We start from the raw sequence: 21,611 nt of genomic DNA, 5'->3' as shown, positions 1-21,611 counted from the left end.
AGTTACTATACCCCAGGGGATAGAAACCTGGGAGAGAGTTATTAAAGGTTACTATTCGTTTCCAGATCTTGAAATGAAATTTCTTCAAGCTTTAATATTAAAATGTTATATTTTTATTGCCCAACTCTAAGACTAATGATAATTTACTATCTATCCTAATAAAGACACATTTAGTCTTCAAATAGGGGGTTCCAATGTGCAGTTTCACTGATTTATCCTCAGAATGTTTATTACAAGGGAATTTTTCAGCTCCCTCTAGTGGCAAATGTTTTTCTTCATTTTTCAAGTAAGTTTTCTTAATATATAAGATGGCTGACTTGCGTACAACAGAGAACCTAAATATTCCAAAAATGCTAGTTTGGTTTTTATTGATATTTGGATGTTGATATCCACTTTATTTTGTGTGAAGTTGATAGTGGGTTCTCTCTCTTATGACAAATGTCAGTTTTTCTAAGAAATATTCTGGCTGAAAATATTTAGAAGAGACTATCTAGTTTTGAAACTTTAAAACTAAAACGGCTAGCTTTTTCCATTAGAAAATGCCTCATTAAAAATCATTAAGCTACACAACTTAAAACTCCCTTGGCACTTATTTAAACTACTTATTTTTTCCATTTTCTTTGAAAACAAATATATGTAGTCATATGTATAGAGCAAGTAATATTATAAAATGCAAATTAAGTAGCAATAAAGACATGTTTGAGTAACACTGGTAGCTAACAGTTTTTAAAAAGCCTATAAGCTTTGTAGTTTTTCTTTTAAATCTGTCTGAATTTGAATTCTCATAACTCAGTAGGGATTCGCACTAAATTCCTCCATATTAATATCATAGCCATCATCATCTCTCTTTAAAAGAATGGAGAATGACAAAGGAGTAGGAATGAAAAACAGGAATCTACAGTTCTTAAAAATAAAGTCTTTCTCAGGAAGAGAATTAATAATAATGTTCCTTTATTTACAGTTACATGTCCACTTAAATGGAATTCATTTTGTTATGTAAAATGAGGAAGGAAAGTCAAATTCTATAAGGCATTCTTTCCAAATGCTATTTTCTCAAATATTTGTTAAAACTGACCCAGAATATTTATTTTGTGGCATTTGTTTGAGGCATTCCAATAATTTATTGCCTCTTCTCCCCTCTATTTCTTCCCCTCCCCCACAAAAATAAATAAGGAATATGATTAGGGAACTATATGGCAAGAACACTACTTTTTTTTCTTTTTTTAAAACTAGAACTTACAGCTGCGAGTATAATTTGCAGACATATTGTTATTGTTTTGTAGCAAAATACTGAGTAGGAGAATTTCATTGAAACAATTAAACCATCCAGTGAAAAATAAGACTTTGTTTCTTTCCAATACCTCCAGAACAGTTTCAACATTTATAACTGAGTATGTGTCTCTTGTGGTCTCGATTACATCCGGTGTTTTTAGCTGGCAGCATTTCCTCTGTAGAGGCCCCACTTTATGTGCCAGAGTTCATTTCTGTGAATATTAAGAGAGAGAACCAAGATGTATTAGGGAGTGAAACAAAAACTCTTGAGAGACAGAGTATGTGTGTGTGTGTGTGTCGCTACTTTTCGAAACAAAGAGTGAGGTGGCACATCTTTTAGAAGCCTTACAGAGATTCCTAACTTGAAAATTGATTATAAACAGAATGGTGACATTTGGGTATTGAAACTTTTGAGATTCAGAAGTAGGTAAAAAACCTTATAGTCAAGAATAACTAACCATAGTCTGAAAATATAGTTTAATGTATGCAGAGTAATCAAAGATTCTCCACAACCCCCAATTCTTGTTACCCTTTTAGGATTATAGATTCAGAATAATTAAAGTGAATTCACAACTCTTGAAATAATTTCTTTTCTTCCAGTTCCCATAGAAGTGTTTTTGGAAAAGTGCTCTATGCTAACAGCTGCATTCAATCTTGAGTAAAGTTACTTCCTGAAAAGAGTAAAATTCAACTTAATATGCAAACATATCTGGAATATAATACTATAGAGTAAGTGTACTATGTGATTATGGAACTGGACACAGGCACCCTACTGAGGTAATTTCTTGTAAATAGTTCACAATAGAAACCTTTAATCAGCCTCGGTGTTGTTGTTTTTAAGAGAAGATTTAACATTTTTAAAGAAATTGCTCATTCATACACAGCTCATTTTCAAGATTTTTATTCTTTGGTGTTTTCATAGTCTCACTGGGGGGCTTATGTTTGAAACTTTGTTTTTAATTTTTTGATGGGAGAGTATTGTCTTCAATTTCAAACAAAAAATGTTTAAGCAAGGCAGATTCAAAATAATATAATGAGCAAACCTGTTGAAAATACCATTCCATGAAGTGTTTCCTTTCTTGGCTTCATGAAATTAACTGAGTAAAGGATGAATTTATATGTGTGTGTGTGTGTGTGTGTGTGTGTGTGTATTTGTGGAGAGAGAGAGAATGAGAACAGAACTACAGAAAAGTGTTATATCTTGCAATTATTGACCTTAATCCCCACCTCCATTTTAAATCAATTATATAAATTCTAAGGAAAAAAGATCCTATAGAGATATAGCCATCCTTAAATTCACACAGCAAGAACCTCCCTAAAGTGGAAATACTTCAATAAAATCAGTTGAACCATTAATAAAGCCTAATGGCTTTTAAAAGGCAAAAATATATTATTCCATGATCAAACCCGAGATATCGAATTGAAACAGAAATAAATGCTTAACATTTATTTTTAAAAAGCTAGAATTTTTTAAGTACAATTTGCTTTTACCACTCAAACCTATCTCCTCCTTTGTAACAAAGAATTAGACATTTTTTCCATTCTTTGGCCAAATCATTAAGTTGCCTTGAAGACCTTTGTTTATATGTCTTCTCGCATTCTTTTCCTCTTGACATGCTCCCCTCCCTTCAGCAGTGAGATACTAATTAAAGAGAGGACATTGTGACCCTAGGTTGTTTAGAAGTCACAGAGAGCAGTGGCAGCACAAATCCTGAACGTATTCATGCCTAAAATTTAACACAATTCTTACTTCTATCACCTGTAAAAGTCACTGGATTGGACTCTTGGAAAAGAAGACCTCTTTTTCCTTATTGTTTTTAATTTTTAAGTCAAATTTAAAAAAAAAACACCTTTCTAGAATCTTTTTAAAATAAGAAACCCTAACATCTGTGAATAATTTTAATTATTCATTCATCATAAATAAGAATAATTTTGGTGAAAATATTTTTATCAGAAAAGCTTTGATTAAATGACTGACATTTTTAGAAGTATACATTATGGAAGTGTTAAATTGACATTTTTTTAGTTATTGCTATATATATTAAGTTTTGATTTTATCATAAGAGAACTAAGATAGCTACAGAAGCCTATTTTGGTGATAATTATGTAAATAGCCTGAACTTTCATTCAATATATATATGTTAAGCACTAATTATATGCCTGGCTTTGTTCTAGGTGCTGGAAGTAAGAAAACAAAAACAGAATAGTCTCTGTCCTCAAAGAACTTATATTCCTTTGGGGAAAATAATGTATACATATATAAGTAAATAAATATACATATACAATGTACATATAATCTAACTTTAAGATGAGAAAGAGACAGCAGTAGCATCTGGGAGCATCAGAAAATGCTTAAGATGGCACTAGAGGTGACCACTGAAAGAAACTAAAAATTCCAAGAAATGGAAATGAGAAGGAAATGCATTCCAGGGCACAGAAGATAGCTTGCACTCAGAAGCAACAGATGCTGTTAAAATTTCCTTTTTTTTTTATGGAGTTGATGAAATAAGCAAAATGACACCAAAGGGAAGTAAATTTTATCTAATCTAATTTGTACATTTTAGGCCCTTGCAAAGAGGAATGGCTAGTAACTTGTTTCTTTGGAAAAGCTGGGCCCCTGTATTACATAATCCCGAGTGCCCAGAAAACTAAACTAGAATTAAACTAAACATATTTCTCTTTTACTTGCCATTACAGAACTTTTGTAAGGCCTTTATTGAATGTTAATAGTTTTCTTAGCAGGTAAGCAGTTATGACATTTTTAGTCCTAAGTTGATATTCCTCAGGTTTCTTTCTTTCTTAGTAACCATTTCACATTATAATTATTTTCAATGAGATGACTAAGTAGACAGTAACTTTATATTTTGCCCAAAAATGTTGAGCCATATTTATATACAAAGATCTATGTTTTTTTAAAAAATTTAATTGCATGTGTTCCTTTCTACCAACACCAGTTATAGAAGTGGGATGTGGGTATAATTGAAAATATGCTGAAGTTAATTAATGTACTGGAACTATATTTTGTCCTACTGTTCAACTTTCATTTCTAAGTATGAGCTTTTATCCCTCTCATATGGGATTTCTTTTCTTCCAGAAAGCTTTTTGAACTATACATTTAAACAATATAGTTTCAATTTACTAGTTTCTTAGAAAAGACCACATACATTTTGTAGAATTTTTGCCTTTACAATAATTTAGTCTGATATCCTTTGTGTAGAAAGCATATAATCTCATCATCAGAAATTTTAGATGCAAAGGAACAAATGACCTAATATGTGCTTTGTCTTTTTATATTTACCTCTAGGCAGTAGGGAAGAAATATAATAAATAACTATATTTTGGTTAGATATTAGAAGTGAATTCCTGTGGCCAGACTTCATTGTGAGTGTTATTACCTAATATTCTTCCAAAATCAATTTTAAAAGTGATTTTATACATGTAAATAGCACAGACTATCAAATAATGAAGCCAACTTTGTGAAAGCATTTGTCATAAGTTTTTATAGGCATGTATAGGTTCATGTCCTATCTCCTATATTCTTTATTCTTCTCTCCACCCCACCTCCAATTTAAGTGTAAATTCCTTGAGTTCAAGACTCTATAATAGTGAGCTATTTCTCTATATCAGAAAAGGCAAAATGGTACATGGTCAGAAGACCTGGGTTTGAATTCTGCTACTGATACTACTTATGGAAAATTGGGCAAGTCACTAACCTTTCCTATTCATCAGTTTCTTCACCTGTAAGATGTGTAGATTGGATTAGATATCTGTGATGACCTTTCCAATTCTGGATCTATGAGCTTATGGTTTTAATAGGGCTCTGAATAAGATTTTCTGTTAAAAAAATAAAACAAATGGAAGCAGTTTAAAGACCTGCCAAAAAAAAATAAACAAAAGGATTCACAATATAAAACAAATTTCATTTTGAAATGAATTGCCATTAGTAAGCAGTAAATCTAAATTCTTAATAGTTTGCTTATTAATGGTATTATATATATATATATATATATATATATCACATCATCACTTCAGCATTAGAAGGGCCATATAGTTTAATCTCCTCCTTTATCAGATGAATTTTAGCAAGTGAGTTGTTATATACCAAAATAGTTGGATAAAACACAAGAAGTTCTAAGAAGAGGTATAATGGCCAAAAGATGATCAAGATGAAAAAATGTCTATTGAAAGCTCTAAGCAAATAGAATAATCTCTCTTTTTAATAGTGAAACTCTCTGTCATAAGACAGAAGTACTATTCATTATAAACAACATATTGAAAAACCAAATGTAAAATTTAGCATTTTAATCAACCTTGAAAAAAGAGAGCTGTCAAATAACTTTTTTGTCCTTAGCTATTCTTTCGAAGTGGGGTGAGGAATCTTTAGTCTCTGCCTTCCCAACATCCTGCCCCCATGCTTCATTTTTCTCTTGTTTAACTAAAAAACATTTTAATTTTTTGTTGCCTAAAGTACTTTGTTAAAATAATTTGAAGTAGTTTTCTTGCTCATTTTTACTCTTTATTTTATTTTGCGAATGGCGGTATATACTTTATCCATAATTCAATTAAGGAATAGTCAAATTCCAAATCCTATGGCATGAGGTAAGAAGAAAGAGACAGAGTTAGAAAGAAGGAAGGAAGGAAGGAAGGAAGGAAGGAAGGAAGGAAGGAAGGAAGGAAGGAAGGAAGGAAGGAAGGAAGGAAGGAAGGAAGGAAGGAAGAAAGGAAGGAAGGAAGGGAGGGAGGGAGGGAGGGAGGGAGGGAGGAAGGAAAGAAATTGGTATTAGTAAAATTCAGCTTCTAAGCTTGCCAACTTTATTTTCATTTCTTACCCAGACTGATCAAATAGCGCCTATGTTTGTGAAAATATTTTCCAAAAAGTGATCTCTATTCATGAATTGTTAAAAATTTCTCCCATTTAAGATGAAGTTTTAATCCATATCAAACCAACCAATATTTATTAAGTTCCTATTGTGTGTAAATTTTTCAGTAAATTACACACAACTTGTATGGATTTCCCCAGAGGGTATTTTTTTTTATCAATTCCTCAACTGGTCAAAACCATTATAATTTCAATTTCTAGTTACTAATTTGCATAAAAAAGTGACTCATACATTGGACAGTTAAAATAAATAATGACAGTCTTCAATTCCAGCAGCCAATATAGTTTTGCATCATATCACATCAATATGGAAACAGATAACTATGTATTTAGCAGACACTTAGCATTTTATACCTCATTCCTGTTGATACTTGGGAGGAGGGGAAAATTAAAGCAGTTTTGTTTTGTTTTTTTTTTGTTGTTTGAGGGATAGATCACACCACATTTCATTACTAACAGGAGAGGCCACCAAAGGAGATGTGATGCACCCTCATGCAATGTGAGACAAAACAAACAATTTTTGTGAGCTTAACACCTGATCTCACTTTTTTTCAGGAATATTGAAGATGTGAATAGGTAAATCCCTTATTCTAGGACACTTTAGCAGAGACTAATTATTTATTGCCAACCAAGGTTTTGGCTTATCTCCAGGAAAGAAATCATTTGAAATTGTTATATCTGAGAGGTTTTTTGTTAAGAGACTATAAGAACATTGAAGCTAGTAACCCATAGAAAATTTCTTTTTCCTCTTTATTCAAACCCTTTTTTATCTGGGTGGGGTCAGATGGGGACTTTTTATATGTGAAGAGCATCTTTCTGAATTCCTAAAATCCTCTTTTTGTGCAGCCACATTTTCTCCAAATTAAGAATTCTGAATATTGTACTTAAAAATTTGTACCAAGGCAGAAGAGCAGTAAGGGCTAGCAACTGGAGTTAAGTGGTTTGCCCAGAATCACATAGCTAGGAAGTATCAGAGGTTCAGATTTGAACCCAGGACTTCCTGTCTTTAGGCCTAGTTCTCTATGCACTGAGCCACCTACCTGCCCCTTCCTCTAGTTTTATAATTTTATTTCATATAAGACATTCTCTGATGATATCCTTTGCTCCAGTTCTTTTAAAAAACTTCTTATTTCTAATATACCACAATCTGTTCCCACCTACCTGCTCTTCTCCATTGCCCTCTGCTGATTTGCCTTCCTAATTCTTTGGAGGCTGTAGTGTCTCATGACTTGCAACCATTCAGCAGAATACTTAATAACATAAAAATAAAACTGCTTATGCAAAAATTTCCTATCAATTGGTGTATCTATGAACTGAGTTTATCTCATAATAAAAGAGTAACTCAGAAATTTATGAAATGTGACCTTTTTTGTACTTATCACAGTATTTTAATGAGAGAATTAATAACATCGGTAAGGTTAAGCTCAAAGAGATATTTTTTCCTGTTCACTGGAAACAGCAAATTACTTCCTTGAATGGTTTCAGTCTGTTTGGTGGAGGGAGTACTCCATATTGGTAAAACACAGATATTAAAAGTTGAAGTATGGCCCTGGGACAAAGTTGAAAAACACGTGGGATTGTCTATGAATTTTACTTGCTTCTTCTCTATCTGCTTCCTCTCAGTTGTAATCTAGAATATGACATTAGGTTGTTCATGAGGATAGCATTACATGATCTCTAAGATCCATTGTAGGTTGAGTATTTTTAACATGTGATTCTAATGCTTTATCATGTAATATTGGTGAATGTGGCTCTTAAAGGCTATGTGATTGGAATACAAGCTCTGTCAGCTCCCACTGATCTGGAAATGATCTAGTATGGGCCTAGCATGGACTATATGTGTTGTCTGAGGATCTGCCTTGATAAGTTTGTTGAGATTCTTCTCAAGAGTGTTGACAACCAGTTGATGAATAACAGCAGCAACTCTCAAAAACAATTGACTAAGGCATAGAATAGTTTGGGTCTGTTTGGTGAAGGGGATACTACACACTGGTGTAAAACAGATCCTTTAAGTTGATGTATGGCCCTGAGACAAAGTTGAAAAATACTTGGGATTGTCTAAGACTTTTTACTTGCTTCTTCTCTATAGGCTTCCTCTTAGTTGTGATCTAGAACTTGACACTTGATTTTTTTTTCTAACTCACTGGTATGGATAATTGAAATTCTGATGTGCATCTGTGATTGTATGGGCATAGGGAACTGTCAGTACCTGGATTGTGTAACTTGTATTTAAGAGAGTTTCTTAGTTACTGAGAGTTTAATTGATTTGCCCATGGTCAAACTAGTATGACAGAAGACAACACTTGAACTCCAGTGCTGTCAACTCTTAAGGCCAGCCCTTTATCTTTTATGCCAGACACTTTCTTGGGTAATTGAATAGAATCCACAAACTGCACTTGAAAGGACTTCATTTCATTGTTTGTGGAGAAGGATCTCCAAGGATTCTAAAGTCTAGGGAGAAGAAACATGTCTTTTATGGTACTGCACTAAATTGAAGTGGAAGCAAGGAAGAGTTCTGAAAGCAATGATTAGTTTATATTTTATGTAAATGGCAGTGAGTCATTGCATTAGGACTATGAGAAAGAAAGTGGTATGCTCCAAATGCAGGGTCTGAAAATGCTTTCGGATCCATGTTCCGGAAACATTGAGTGAAAACTGAGAAGTGGTCAGAAAGAAAGAAGTTATGATGATACTTAATAGATGCTTTATCCTTCCTTTCTTCAATGGTTAATCTATACAGATATGATGAGGTTAGTGGACAGAGATAGGATGAAGAGGGATGGAGTCACGGAAAAGCAGGTAAATATTGTTCATTTAGAAGTGGATTTTTCATACTTTCATTTCATTTCAACAAGCACTTATTAAGTATTTACTGTATGCCAGACACTGCTAGATGGCAGGATACAAATAAAAAATGAGACTATGCCCTGCCCTCAAGGAATTTACATTCGTGTTTCACTATTAAAAGTATTTCAATCTCACCTGTTTAAAATTTTGGATAAACACTCATGTCATATAGATTTTAATGGATTGATTAACAATGTTGAATTATGCTATAGGCTGAAGTCTCTGCTTCTTTGGGGAAGATGCAGTGAGTATTCATTTAAAAATATTTATTTAGCATTTAAGTATTTGGGACTCCCTCCATACAAGGCATTGTACCAGGTGTTAAGGGACATTAAAAAGTTAAGAAGGTGTATATATCTACTTCCAGAGAAAGAACTGATAGAGGAAAAACAAGACATAGTTTTATATATGAATTTTTTTTGGTCAGCTGATTTCTTCTCTAGTGAGGGGAGGAAGGAAGGAATAAATTACCTGGTGATTTTAATGTAATAAATAAATTTAAACATTTTTTAAGTAGCTAAGAAGCCTTATCTGCCTTTATATAGTTTATATTCTTGTCATCTGGATGAAATTTTATCAATAGTTTATGAACTTTTTGGTATCTCTGATGTTTTTCCAGAGTACATTGTCACTTTAATATAAGTAATCCAGCTGAGAACCAAGGCCATACATACCAGAGTTCTCCAATGTAAATTTAAACATTTTCTGTTGCTGTTAATTGAGAAAAGGGGGGCATATTATTTATAAAACTCTAAAGATCCAAATTGGAAATTTATTAGCCATAAAAAACCTTAAATTGTGAATTTGAATTAAGGAAGAAGGTGAGTTTCTCTGACATGCCAAATTCCCAGAAGAGAAAACTTCATTTAACAAACTATGTTTCTTTACTCAGAACCTAGAGATCGATTAACTAACTTGTCCCAGGTCACATCACCACTATACTTCAGAGGTGGAACTTGAACTCAGGTCTTCCTAATTTCAAGGCCAGATCTCTAGTCACCAAGGCAGCGTTCTTTATCTTTTCTGTATCATGGATACCTTTGGTAAACTGGTGGAGCCTATGGACCTTTTCTCAGAATAATGTTTTTAAGCACATAAAATAAAATACATAGAATTACAAAAGAAATAAAATATATTTAAATACAGCTATCACAACATTTAAAAAGGTAGTTCTTAAATCCCCAGCTAAGGACCTCTGCACCAAGCCATATTGCCTGCAGGAAAAATAAATTCAAAACAAAACAGAAATAAGCACCCCAAAAGCAGTACCTTCAATTTTGCGACATTGCTAGTCCAAGATTCTTCTTTTTTTTAACCCTTCCCTTCTGCCTTTGTATTAATTCCAAGACAGGAAAGCAGTGAGGGCTGAGCAATCCAGGACTTGTAAGGCCACACAGCTAGAAATTTGAGGCTGTATTTGAACCCAGATCCCTGGAGACTCCAGGCTATCTAACTACTCTTCAAGATTCTTAATAATGATGGGAAATAGGTTGCATAAACATTTAAGTTTTCTTAAATAGGTCCTTCAAATATAGAGTTGATAGCTCCCAAATATAGAACATTGGAAAATATTGTGATTGTCAGTCTTGGAGACTGTAGGTTCAGGGTTCAAATGTGGCCTCAGTCACTTGGGCAAATCACTTAACCCTAATAACCTAGCCCTTACTGCTCTTCTGGCTTAGAAATGACATTTAGCATCCATTCTAAGACACGAGAAAGATTTTTTTGAAAAAGAAAAAGAAAAATATTATTAGTGAATGTAAAATTTTAATTCACTTGAGAGATTTTGAATTAGATTTTGAATTAAAGAAACTTGGTTTCCTCAAAACCTATTTTTATGGTCAGAATTATCTTCAGTATCATCCTTCAATAAATTTTTAATGTGTACCCAAATAAAAATCAAGATTATTTTTATTTTATGCAAATAATTACTGATTTCCCCTTTAATAGGACTTCAAATTGAAATTTTATTGCTAGTATTCATGATAGCAAGTCATACAAAATTATTTTCCAAGTCAATTCTTGGTCACCTGTAGTAATAAGGGATAAAGGCAAGGATGGACTACAATTCAAAGGAAATCCCCAAACTTCAATTTAGTCTTCTTTTTAAACTAACCTTTGATCAGAGGCCAAATTTTCCAGTTTGAATTTCACAATATTTAATTGTTGGCCAGCCTACAGTAGGCACCTCAGAGCAGTGAAACAACCTAAAGGCATCTTTTTATGGGGAAGGAACAAATTTAAACTGGTTATTCAATCTTTGAGTAAACAAGAACTACATCAAGAACTCATAAATCACCTTTTAATTTTTATGATAATACCATTTATTCATGTTCAGAATCACTAACATCAATAATTTCCTTCTTAATCCAAAACTGGGTTACCATATCTTATAGTTTAATATTATTATTATGTAATTTCATAGCAATTTCAAGAACCAGGGTAATCACTTCAGATATACATGGATTTTTCCTTTGGACTTACATGATCCATATGAAAATTTGTTCACCAATTCTGAGTTCCAGGAAACCTCAGAGGATACCCAGTATGTATAGAAAGCCAGGAAGGATGTCTGTCTCCTCAAAGGAGTCTAAGACCAGTTGGAGATCACATTTGATAAGAATCAATAGAACTCTGTAAAAGAAAGCTGGAATGACTTTTGACTACTGTGGCCATTTTTATGGAATCCTAAAATTTTCCACACAGATAGCGGTATTCAGTGCCAAACCTAATTCTCTGAAGTTGTTTGAAACAAAACTTAAAATGGCATTGATACGGGGAGTGGAAAAAAGTTCTCCTAAATATTTATATATTTTGTTTAATTCTCTCCCTTTCCCCCAACCCTGTTTTGAATTTCTTCATTACATGAATGTATTTTCCTAAGTATTTTTTGGTGATTTAGGAATAGGCACAAAAATATGGATGGAGAAATGGGAGTAGAGGCTAGGAAATAGATTGGGAGAAAGCTCAACAGCTCAAGGTTTGTTTTTGACAGATGCCCACATGAAATGGGAGTAAAACCATTAATTAGAACTTGAGGAGGTTATGTTCTCTGGCAGGTGAGATCCATTGTCAAACCTCCTTTGAGAAGTACTGCACATGAGTGGTTTACTTGTAGCAAATCTCCAGCTTTGTTTTCTCAGGAAAGCTGCATACATTCTAAAAGCCTAAGCTAAGAAATAAAAAAATATATATGTTTTATGAAAATAGGAATGGTTCCTTATTTAATTGCTGTCTTTTCCAGTGTTGAGCATTGTACCATATACATACTGGTAGGCACTTTAAAAAATATTTATTAAATGAATGGATCTGTGTATGAATATGTATGCTCCATGTAGATACAAATACATAGGTACATTTATTTATTTAAAAATGTTACTTCTACAAGACTTGTCAGTTTTCAATGAGCTCTGCTAAGTAGATGCATATACAAAGCTACATATGATAATCTCCCTCTAATGTTTATCTAAACAGATTATATCCAGTTATCTATACATGATTGCATATGAAACATAATAATGGGTTTATAATCTTTTTCATAAATAAGTCTTTATGGGAAAGGCTGCCTTTGGAAATCTACATAAGTCACTCACTTCAGATATTTATTTGAACTAATTATATATGTATATAATATTATCTAGTATATATGATCTATATATAATCTATCTAAATAAACTTTTATTAGGAAAGATGCCATTACATCTTTGTGATGGCATTCTACATGATACATGATGCACATACTTTGTGTAGATGGCCTCTTACCTTAAAGATATTTATATAAATAGATTTATACATACTATATTGCAAATTTATAAGAAGTATGTTACATATGTAATTATATATAATATTATTTATGTGTTAGTTAATGAATAATGTATATTAGAGCCTTGTATAACTTTTCATAGGTACACTTCTAGAAAGTATTATTTCCTTGAGATTTAGGTATGGATTAGAGGCTTAATATTCTGTTCTTTTGGGGAAGAACTAGGAGTAAGATCATGTGTATATTATAATATGTAGTCACTGTATACTGTTTTTATTTGATTTTTCTTGATTTCAAGGGAGGATTGAGTTCCAGGGCATGATATGGAATGAGAGAGATGAAGTCTATCCATAAATGACTACCATGTAAAAATAATTTGTCAATACATTTTTTAAAAAATACTTTGCTTATGCAAATGCCAAGTACTTTCCACTTATTGAGAGTGGGAAAGAAATAAAAGTTCTTCATACTTTTCATGTATACCCACTTCTTGTTAGAGAACTTACAGTATCTTGAAGCAGTCTCCATAGGAACCCTATATGCTGCCTTCCATAGTTGGTATTGCATTATCATTGAATTTTATTTTGAATTCTTTAAAGCATTAAAAACTTAAACATGGAAAATGTTTCTAAATTTTATTAATACATATTTTTTTCCAGACAGACTTCTCCAAGTTTACAGGATTGTTATAAAGAAAGTGTTTTGCAAACATAAGCAATTTTGATTTATTATTATACATAGATTTTTGGTGTTTGTTAATTTAATGGTGGTTAGATCTATCATATTCACCACTATGGTCAAGTATTAGTTTGCAGAGTGTGAATGCATTGAGAGGGCCTAGTTTAAATTGGTGACAGATTTGAGAAGGCGGATCCTGGAAGAATCAGAGAAGGTCTTTATCTTAAGGTTTAGAACCAGGAATTGCTGATGACATCATGTTGTCATGACAACAGAACTTCCTGTTTCTCCCTCTGAAGCTTGGGGAGCATCATCAATTCACCACAGGTCTGTGACCAATTCACCACATGTCAGGTGTATTGTACAATTCTTAAAAAATCTCTTGGGGCAGAAATCCCACAAGCTCCCTAAGTAACCCATTCTAGTATTCTTGATTATGTTGTGGAAGGTTTTTACCCTATATCTAAGATAAAATTTAAAATAATCCCCTTTTCTCTTTCTCTTTATATTAATTTCTCAATGGAGTTGAATCACAGTCATTTCATATCCTCATCATACATTTCAGAGATACTATTAATTCATGCCTCATCCTCTTGTAAATTTAGGCCAAACAGTAACAATTTCATAGAGTTAATATTTTGGAGTGAAAAGGATAAAATGAGTTTATTGGAGTTTTCTCTTTCTTCTCAGCTTTGAATATTTTTAAGATTATTTTTCACTATGACCTGATGTTTTATAAAGATAACATTTCTTTTCCCTTGAGGCAGAAAATATAGCAAGACACCTTGTTGCCTTTTTCATTCATTTACAATATTTATTGGCTCGCCTGGGGAGATTCCTTTTTTTCTAAAACACAGTTCCTATTTTTCCAAGCTTGTATCATTAGAGATGACTATACTATAACTAGTTATTTTCTATGTCCAGTGCTTCTAGTAGAATCTGTTGAAGAATGTGTGCTAATTAACAGTGTACTTAAATGAGTTCCTCACTTTGCTTTCTCTCTCTTTAATCCATGTTTTATGGGTGATTGCCTTGTTTTTATCCTTTTAGATGAATATTAATTCTATAGTTATCTATCAGTTGTCCTGGGCAATTATTAAATCTCAAGTTATCTCAAGTTTTTCTATTAGGAGTTTCCTTTCATAATGTGGAATTGTTGCCATTACTTACAGTATATTTTCAGATATTTTACATTAATCTTTAAATATTCTGAAAATGTATACTCATTCTTTCATAGGCTTGTTTGCAGGAAAGGGGTATGGAGATTAACAGCTCAAGAGCTAGTTTTCCACAGCCAAATAAACTGGAAGACTGAAGCAACATCCCAGGTAATTTAGGGGGAAAGACTCACAACTATGAATCTCTGAAATAAGGAAACAATTATTTCTTGAATTACCCCCCAACAGTTGCCTTTTTCTACCTTTTCAATAGAATCCTGTCCTTGCTATTCCATATATCAGCAATTACTTTACAACTGACTACAAAATAAATTATTAATTTCATTACTTTTAGTTTTACCATATGTCCACAACAAAATGACATATAACAATTGATTTCTATGGAAGTCCATTTTAAATTAATTTTCAGCTTAATTCCCAATACTTCCTTTTTTCAGAATTAGAATAATGTTATAAGTTTATCAGACATTTAGTAAAATAAGATTAAGGATTGTGGGGAGGAGAGAGTTCTTTCATTGAGGAACTGAAGAAAATAAATTTAAATAATTTGTAGCATTGTAATTCATGCTAAAGAATTCACATGAGCTTTAAGTTTCACTAGTTCTGTATATAAAAGGAGTCACTAACTTATAATTAAGTTGTACTCTGATAGTTTTTAAGTCAAGTGCTTTAAATTTGCAACATACTTTCATATATAAACAGATGTTATCAATGTAGTTAGGCATGTAGTAGGCCCATAGAAGTCTATGTAACCAATAAACTATGTAACCAATGAACTATGTATACAAGCGCCCCCTTATACATTTTTAAATGTCGAATACATTTATATATTAAAATACATTTCAACTAAAATCTCAAGACTCCAAACTCATATTCTCCCAATCACAGTCTTAATTTATAGAAAATTATCCTGCCTTTGCTTTCTCAACTTCCCTGAAAAGTGATGCTTTTCTAAGAATAAGAAAAGTTCCTTTTATCTATCTCCAGGTGGTAATAACAGTATGAAGGGATTAATCCCCTGACATCTCAGTAGGAAAAAACCCTCAACACAGAAGTCATTTATACTTTTGTAAGGCATATGTATTTGTCCTATTACATATCTGGTTATATTAATAGAATGACAAGAGTATGACTTCCTCATAGTTAGAATTCAGGAATGCATAAGTAAAATCAAAGAGGGAATTTTGAAAAATTAAAATTTCTCAAGTTTCTAAAACTATATTTACCTTTCATAGATTATAAGCTGATTGAGGGCAGTGATATATTATACTTACTTTGTTTTTCCACAGTAGTATAGTACATTTCAATGGTAGATGCTCAACCAATTCGTTGCTGCCTGTCAACAAAGATTTATTTCCCTCTTTTCCTGTGATTTAGGCATTTTGGATTCATTAAGTGGACTCATTTTAGTGCTATATAATTAACATTTGTTAAGCATTTGCTATATACTAAGTCCTGGCATATCTGTTGGGTAAATCTTTCTCTCATCCCATCCCCCTCTGAGGCTAATCTCTTGTTAAGATCTATAGATTCCACTTTTGTAATATCTCTCAAATATATCCCCTTCTCTCCTCTGACACTAGTAACATTTTAGTGTTGTCTCTCATCAATCTCATGCCTAGACTATTTTATTAGTCTGCTAATGTGGTCTACTTGTCTCAAGTCTCTTCAGTCACTAAAATGTTTTTCCTACCACAATAAGCTCTGGTGGCTCCCTGTTGCTTCCAGGATCAAATATAAAATTCTTTTTGGCATTCAAAGTGCTTTATAATCTTTCCCCTCCTACCTCTCCAATCTTCTTACATCTTATTCCCTAACTCATACACTTCAATCCAGTGACACTGACTTCTTAATTGTTCCATAAACAGCATACAAGTTACCAGGCATTTTTTCTGCTTGATCTCTATTACTAGAATGCTTGCTTCTCGATTCCACCTCCTAATTTCCCTTTCTTCTTTTAAGTCTCAACTAAAATCCTGTCTTTTACTGGAAGCCTTTTTAATTTCAGTGCTTTCCCTCTGCTAACTATTTCCTATTTATTTTGTATATTGTTTGATTTGTATATATTTGTTTGCATGCTGTCTCCTTTATTAGACTGAAGCCGCTTAAGAACAGGGACTGTTCTGTATCCCCATCAGTTTGTACAGTGCCTGGAACATAGTAGGTGTTTCATACATGTTTATTGATTAACACAGAGACAAAATTTGACAGTCCTTGAAGTCAAGAAGTTTACATTTGTGGATGGAGGATTGACCCTTTTACAGATAATTCTGTATGACTTTGGAGAACACTATTGGTGGTCATAAGTCTTCCTCTTTATTATGCCTCAACTGGCATTAATAGAGAAACTTTATTTCTCTGCCTGTTTTTGTCAAGGAATTTTACATGATCTTAATATATGAGAGAACTCTTGTGGGAGGAGAGGCTTTAGAAAATCCTTTTTATTTTACCAAGGCAAAATGCATTTTTGTAATTAACAATAATGAGTATAGCAGAATTTTGTATTCACTTTGCCTTTTTTTAGTCAACTGTGTTACCTTAAAGTTGTGTTCACTCAAGAGAATTACTTATAAAGGGGGCAGCTGGGTGGCTCAGTGGATTGAGAGCCAGGCCTAGAGATGGGAGGTCCTAGGTTCAAATTTGACCTCAGACACTTCCCAACTGTGTGGCCCTAGGCAAGTCACTTAACCCCCATTGCCTAGCCCTTACCACTCTTCTGCTTTGGAACCAATACATAGCATTGATTCCAAGACAGAAGGTAAGGGTTTAAAAAAATAGAATTACTTGTAAAGTCCTCCCTGTTTCCTTTTCACATTTTTCATTGAGGATGCCCTTAATGTGTATATAAATCATTTTATTAGTATTTTAGAATGAGAAAAAAGAAGAAATTGGGGGTAGTGATATCATCTATGACTTTTTTTCTTATTCTTTTGCTATCTTCCCTAGGAGAATGTTGACACAAATTTAATTATCCACAATTTCCTATTGTCTTATTTTTTAATAGAGAGAATATCAATAATGATGTGATTATTTTCTTCTAATAGGTTGTCAATACATTATTTGAAAGAGATCTATATTTATAGATGATCTGAAAACAGTATCATTATTAACACTCTGCCCTTTTTAAAATATTCTATCCCTCATTGCACAAGCAAAATGTAGCTAGACAAGATTAAGGGCCTTTAAACATTTTTTTCTTCCATTTCTCATGTTGCTGAAGGCCAAGAATTTATCTCCTGGTGGTCAAGCTACTGCCAATTACTTTTTCTATACTTTTAAGGTTGATTCACTGGTATCAGTCTCAGTTTCTCCTTAGGATCAAAATTAGTACTTTTTCCAGAACAACAGAACTTACTAGATTTTGTGCTCCTTTGGTATAACTTAAAAAACTCCAAGATGACTTCCATGCTAAAAGAAGTCCATTTCCTATGTAAATATGAGGTAATTTGAGGAGAAAGAGAGCACTAACAAATAGAGAGAATAGGAAAGACTTCCTGTAGGAAGTGAGATTTGAGCTGAACCTTGAAGGAAGCTAAGTGGTGTAAAGATGTGCATTCTTGGCATGGGAGACCACTTATGAGAATGCACAAACAATGAATAAAGAATATTGTTTGTAATATTTAGGACAAAAGCATATACATGCACTCATTTTGATGAATATGTCAATGATGATGAGTTTACCTAATGAAGAAAGAGTAATCTTATTTCCCTAAACCCTCCTCTCAGTTTATTCTCCAGAACTGCTTCTTTTGTTATATTTTCAAGGCTCTCTATGTTTGGGTCCTATCCACTGCTCTAATGTTGTTGTCCACTTGTTAACATGGGGTCATAGACTTTTTGTTGTCCTCTGAATATACTATGCTCATTCTAACTTCCCTGATCTTGTAAATGCTGTGCCTATAACTTGAAATCATGTACTCCACCTCCATTTTATTTTTTCTTTTTTAATTCTTTATGAACTGGATAAATAAGAATATTTTAATGTACAAAAGTTTAAAAAAGAGAGATTACATATGAAACTGGGAACTTCAATCAGATAGTCTTTAGAGTATACATTAATTTATCATGATAGTAACAAAACTACTCTTTTTATCCATGCTCCCTTCAGAACTTCCTTCTTTTCTCTTCTGTGTATCTTTTAATGTTTCATTGATGTTCTTTTATTCTTTTTTGCATAATTATCATTACCCTGTTATAATTCTCTTTGCATAAAACATAAGAATCTTCCTTTGTGAAAAATAGGTAGAAGTAAAAGGAACAAATTCATGCATTAGCTATCAGAAAAAAAGTAAAACAAAGTCATTGGCTATTTCTGAAAAATATACTTCTGTCAGTTAACAAGCATTCATTAAGTGCTGGATATGGCCTAGGTATTGTGCTGATTGTTTGTGGGTACAAAGAAAACAATTTTTTTTAAGTTTCTAACCTTTAGGAGCCTACGTTCTAATAAAGTACCAACATGCAAACAACCTTGAACCTGTGAGTTATACAAAGTAGAAATTGGAGATAATTTCAGATGGAAGGCACTAGCATTAAGGGAAACCAAGAAAAGCTTATTTCTGAAGATGATGTTTTTAGTAGAAGTGAGCAGGGAAAACATTCCAGACATGAGGAAAATGCCTGTGAAAAATGTATGCAGCCAAAGAGATCTCATTCATTTTGTACTTTTAGTCTATCATCTCTTTGCAAAGAGCACCTCCTCCATTTTTCAAATCATATTCTACTCAAATGCCCAGGTTGAGGCTGCATCCATAAAGTGCTCCATGAATACTTGGAGTCAAATTGATGTGATTTTTGAAGTCCTATTGCATTTTATGGCCAGTATCATAGCATTTATTACTTAATTGTTCTCTAATTGCTCTAATGTTGTTCCCCTACTAGATTATTGGCTCTATGAGTCAATGATCAGCTTTATACCTCTATTTTATCATCTTCCCTAACCCAGGCCTAATAGTCTTGGGTATATAGTAGATATTCAATGATTAATTATTGACAGATAAAATTTAGATTTGAATTCTAAAGTTTACTGCTGTTACTGAGACTTCTTTAATTTAATAATTAGAAGCATTTGGATTCTAAAAGTAGCTGTCTTGGAAGTTTCTTCAACCACTTGTCAGGTGTATGGTAGAGGGCTTTTTTTGTTTATTGTTGTTCATATATGAGTTGAACTAGATGGAAGGGGCTATGATCCTTCCAATTGTAAGATTTTGACTTTCAGAATCTCATTTTAAACAAATTTTACCAAATGTCCAAATTACTTAAACATGGATCTTTGAGTAAGGTAAGTAGCTCAGTGAATATAGTTTTGACCATGGAGTCAGGAAGACCCGAGTTTAAATCCCGAATTAGGCACTTATCTTGAGCAAGTTATTTCATCTCTGTCTTCCTCCATTTCCTCATCTATAAAATGGATCAGGATAATTATGAAGACTAAATGAGATAATATTTGTAAAGCACTGAGCACAGTGCCTAGCACATTTTGCTTAATAAATGTTTGTTTCTTTCCTTCTTCCCAAATTTCCAAATAGTGAACCTCAAACATGCCTCCTTTCAACTAAATAGTAATATATTTCATTGTTAGTTTTAATTTTGGTTGGTAGGAAAACAAAACAAAAATTTACTTCCGCTCTCTTTACCAGAATTAGTTTAATAGGCTATAGAGGTACAAAGACCTTTGGAGATCATCTGTTTATTGGTCTATAATTCAACTTTTATTAAAATAAAAGTTAAAGAAACTTCAACTGAGATAAAAAAAAAGAATAAAATAACAGAATCTCAGAATGGGAAGAGACTTCAGAAGCCATGTACTCTAACCCTTACTGGAACAAGAATCCCTTCCCCATTTGCTTCTCCTTTAGTGAAGGGAAGAACCTGCCACTTTCCAAGAGAGATCATTCCAATTTTAGGTAGCTTTTATTGTCAAGAAAATGTCTCTCGGATCAAATCTAAGTCTTTGGAAATATTGAGTAGTAAAGCTGGGATTAAAACCTAGGACTTCTGATTCCATTGATCTTACTATAACTGTATTCCCTATAATAAATTATTTTTAGAATAGGATTTTTTTTGCATAGGTGATTTAAAAGTTATTACTTAATTTTCTTTTCATATTTAGAGTTTCTTGTTCTTTGGCATAGTGAACTAATCCTTTCAATATCATTAGCACATTTCACTCTTTAATTCTACAAATATTCACTATACCATAATTCAGAATATACTTCTACCTGTCTCTCCAACCATATCTCCCTGTACTTTTAAAACAGTATCCAAGCCTTGCCATCTGCATGAAGCCATAACACATCAATCTCATCTGACTTTGTTACTGTAATCACTTAGTCATTCTGACTTCTATATAGTACACTCAAGTAGTTATAATTAGATAAATGTGTATATATATATCTATGCATATGTGTATGAGTATAATGTTTGTATTTGTTTCTATTTTCCTACTTCTATTAGACACAATATAGCCTCCAAGCCTTTGCTCTTGCTATTCCTCTGGCTTGGAATGACCCTACTTTTGTTCTTCTATTCCAAAGTACAATCCTTTAACTTAGGATCCAGAACCCCTTCTAAGTAAATAGTTTGTTTCCTGCTACTCTGGCCCACATTGATGATTCTTTGGTAAAGCATATTGAATCTTTCTTTGTCAGTGTTGGTTATATATATAAATATACAGAGAAGCTATAAATTCAACATTGGGAGCTTTAGGCATAGCAGCTCCCATTTTCCAACAAAGATCTTGCTTTTTACTTAATAGATAAGATTTTGAATTCCCCAAGTTATATAATATTTAAATGACTTGTCCCTGGACATAGAACTAGCAAATGAAAGAAGTTGGATTTGAACTTCCTGACTCCAAGGCTAGAATGTAAACCCACTAGCCATAGATTCCTCTGTGTATTTCACAAAAAAAAAAAAAATGTAAATATTTGTTCAAGGTATGTGTTTTCATGTTTCTACTGTTCCTGTCATGATAGATTTTCACCCATTTGTG

At 32.8% G+C, this 21,611-nt stretch overlaps 1 protein-coding gene across 6 annotated transcripts in view; it reads left to right on the top strand.

The window, feature by feature from the left end:
* Positions 1-21,611, top strand: part of RBMS1 (RNA binding motif single stranded interacting protein 1) — a 284,075-nt gene that overhangs the window by 64,957 nt on the left and 197,507 nt on the right. For 2 of the 6 annotated variants that reach the window (XM_007494250.3, XM_016433661.2), the window contains exons 1-2: positions 13,690-13,766; positions 14,677-14,767. The exons of the other annotated variants lie outside the window; for them this stretch is intronic. In XM_007494250.3, the coding sequence (XP_007494312.1) occupies positions 13,705-13,766; positions 14,677-14,767 (153 nt within the window). In that variant the 5' untranslated portion in view covers positions 13,690-13,704. Of the gene's footprint in view, positions 1-13,689; positions 13,767-14,676; positions 14,768-21,611 lie in introns of those variants that run through there. 6 annotated transcript variants of the gene reach the window in all.

This window comes from Monodelphis domestica, chromosome 4 (genome assembly GCF_027887165.1).
Source record: "Monodelphis domestica isolate mMonDom1 chromosome 4, mMonDom1.pri, whole genome shotgun sequence".
Taxonomy (NCBI): Eukaryota; Metazoa; Chordata; class Mammalia; order Didelphimorphia; family Didelphidae; genus Monodelphis; species Monodelphis domestica.
The sequence above is the reverse complement of the archived record's forward strand: the minus strand, read 5'-3'. Positions and strand labels throughout refer to the sequence as shown.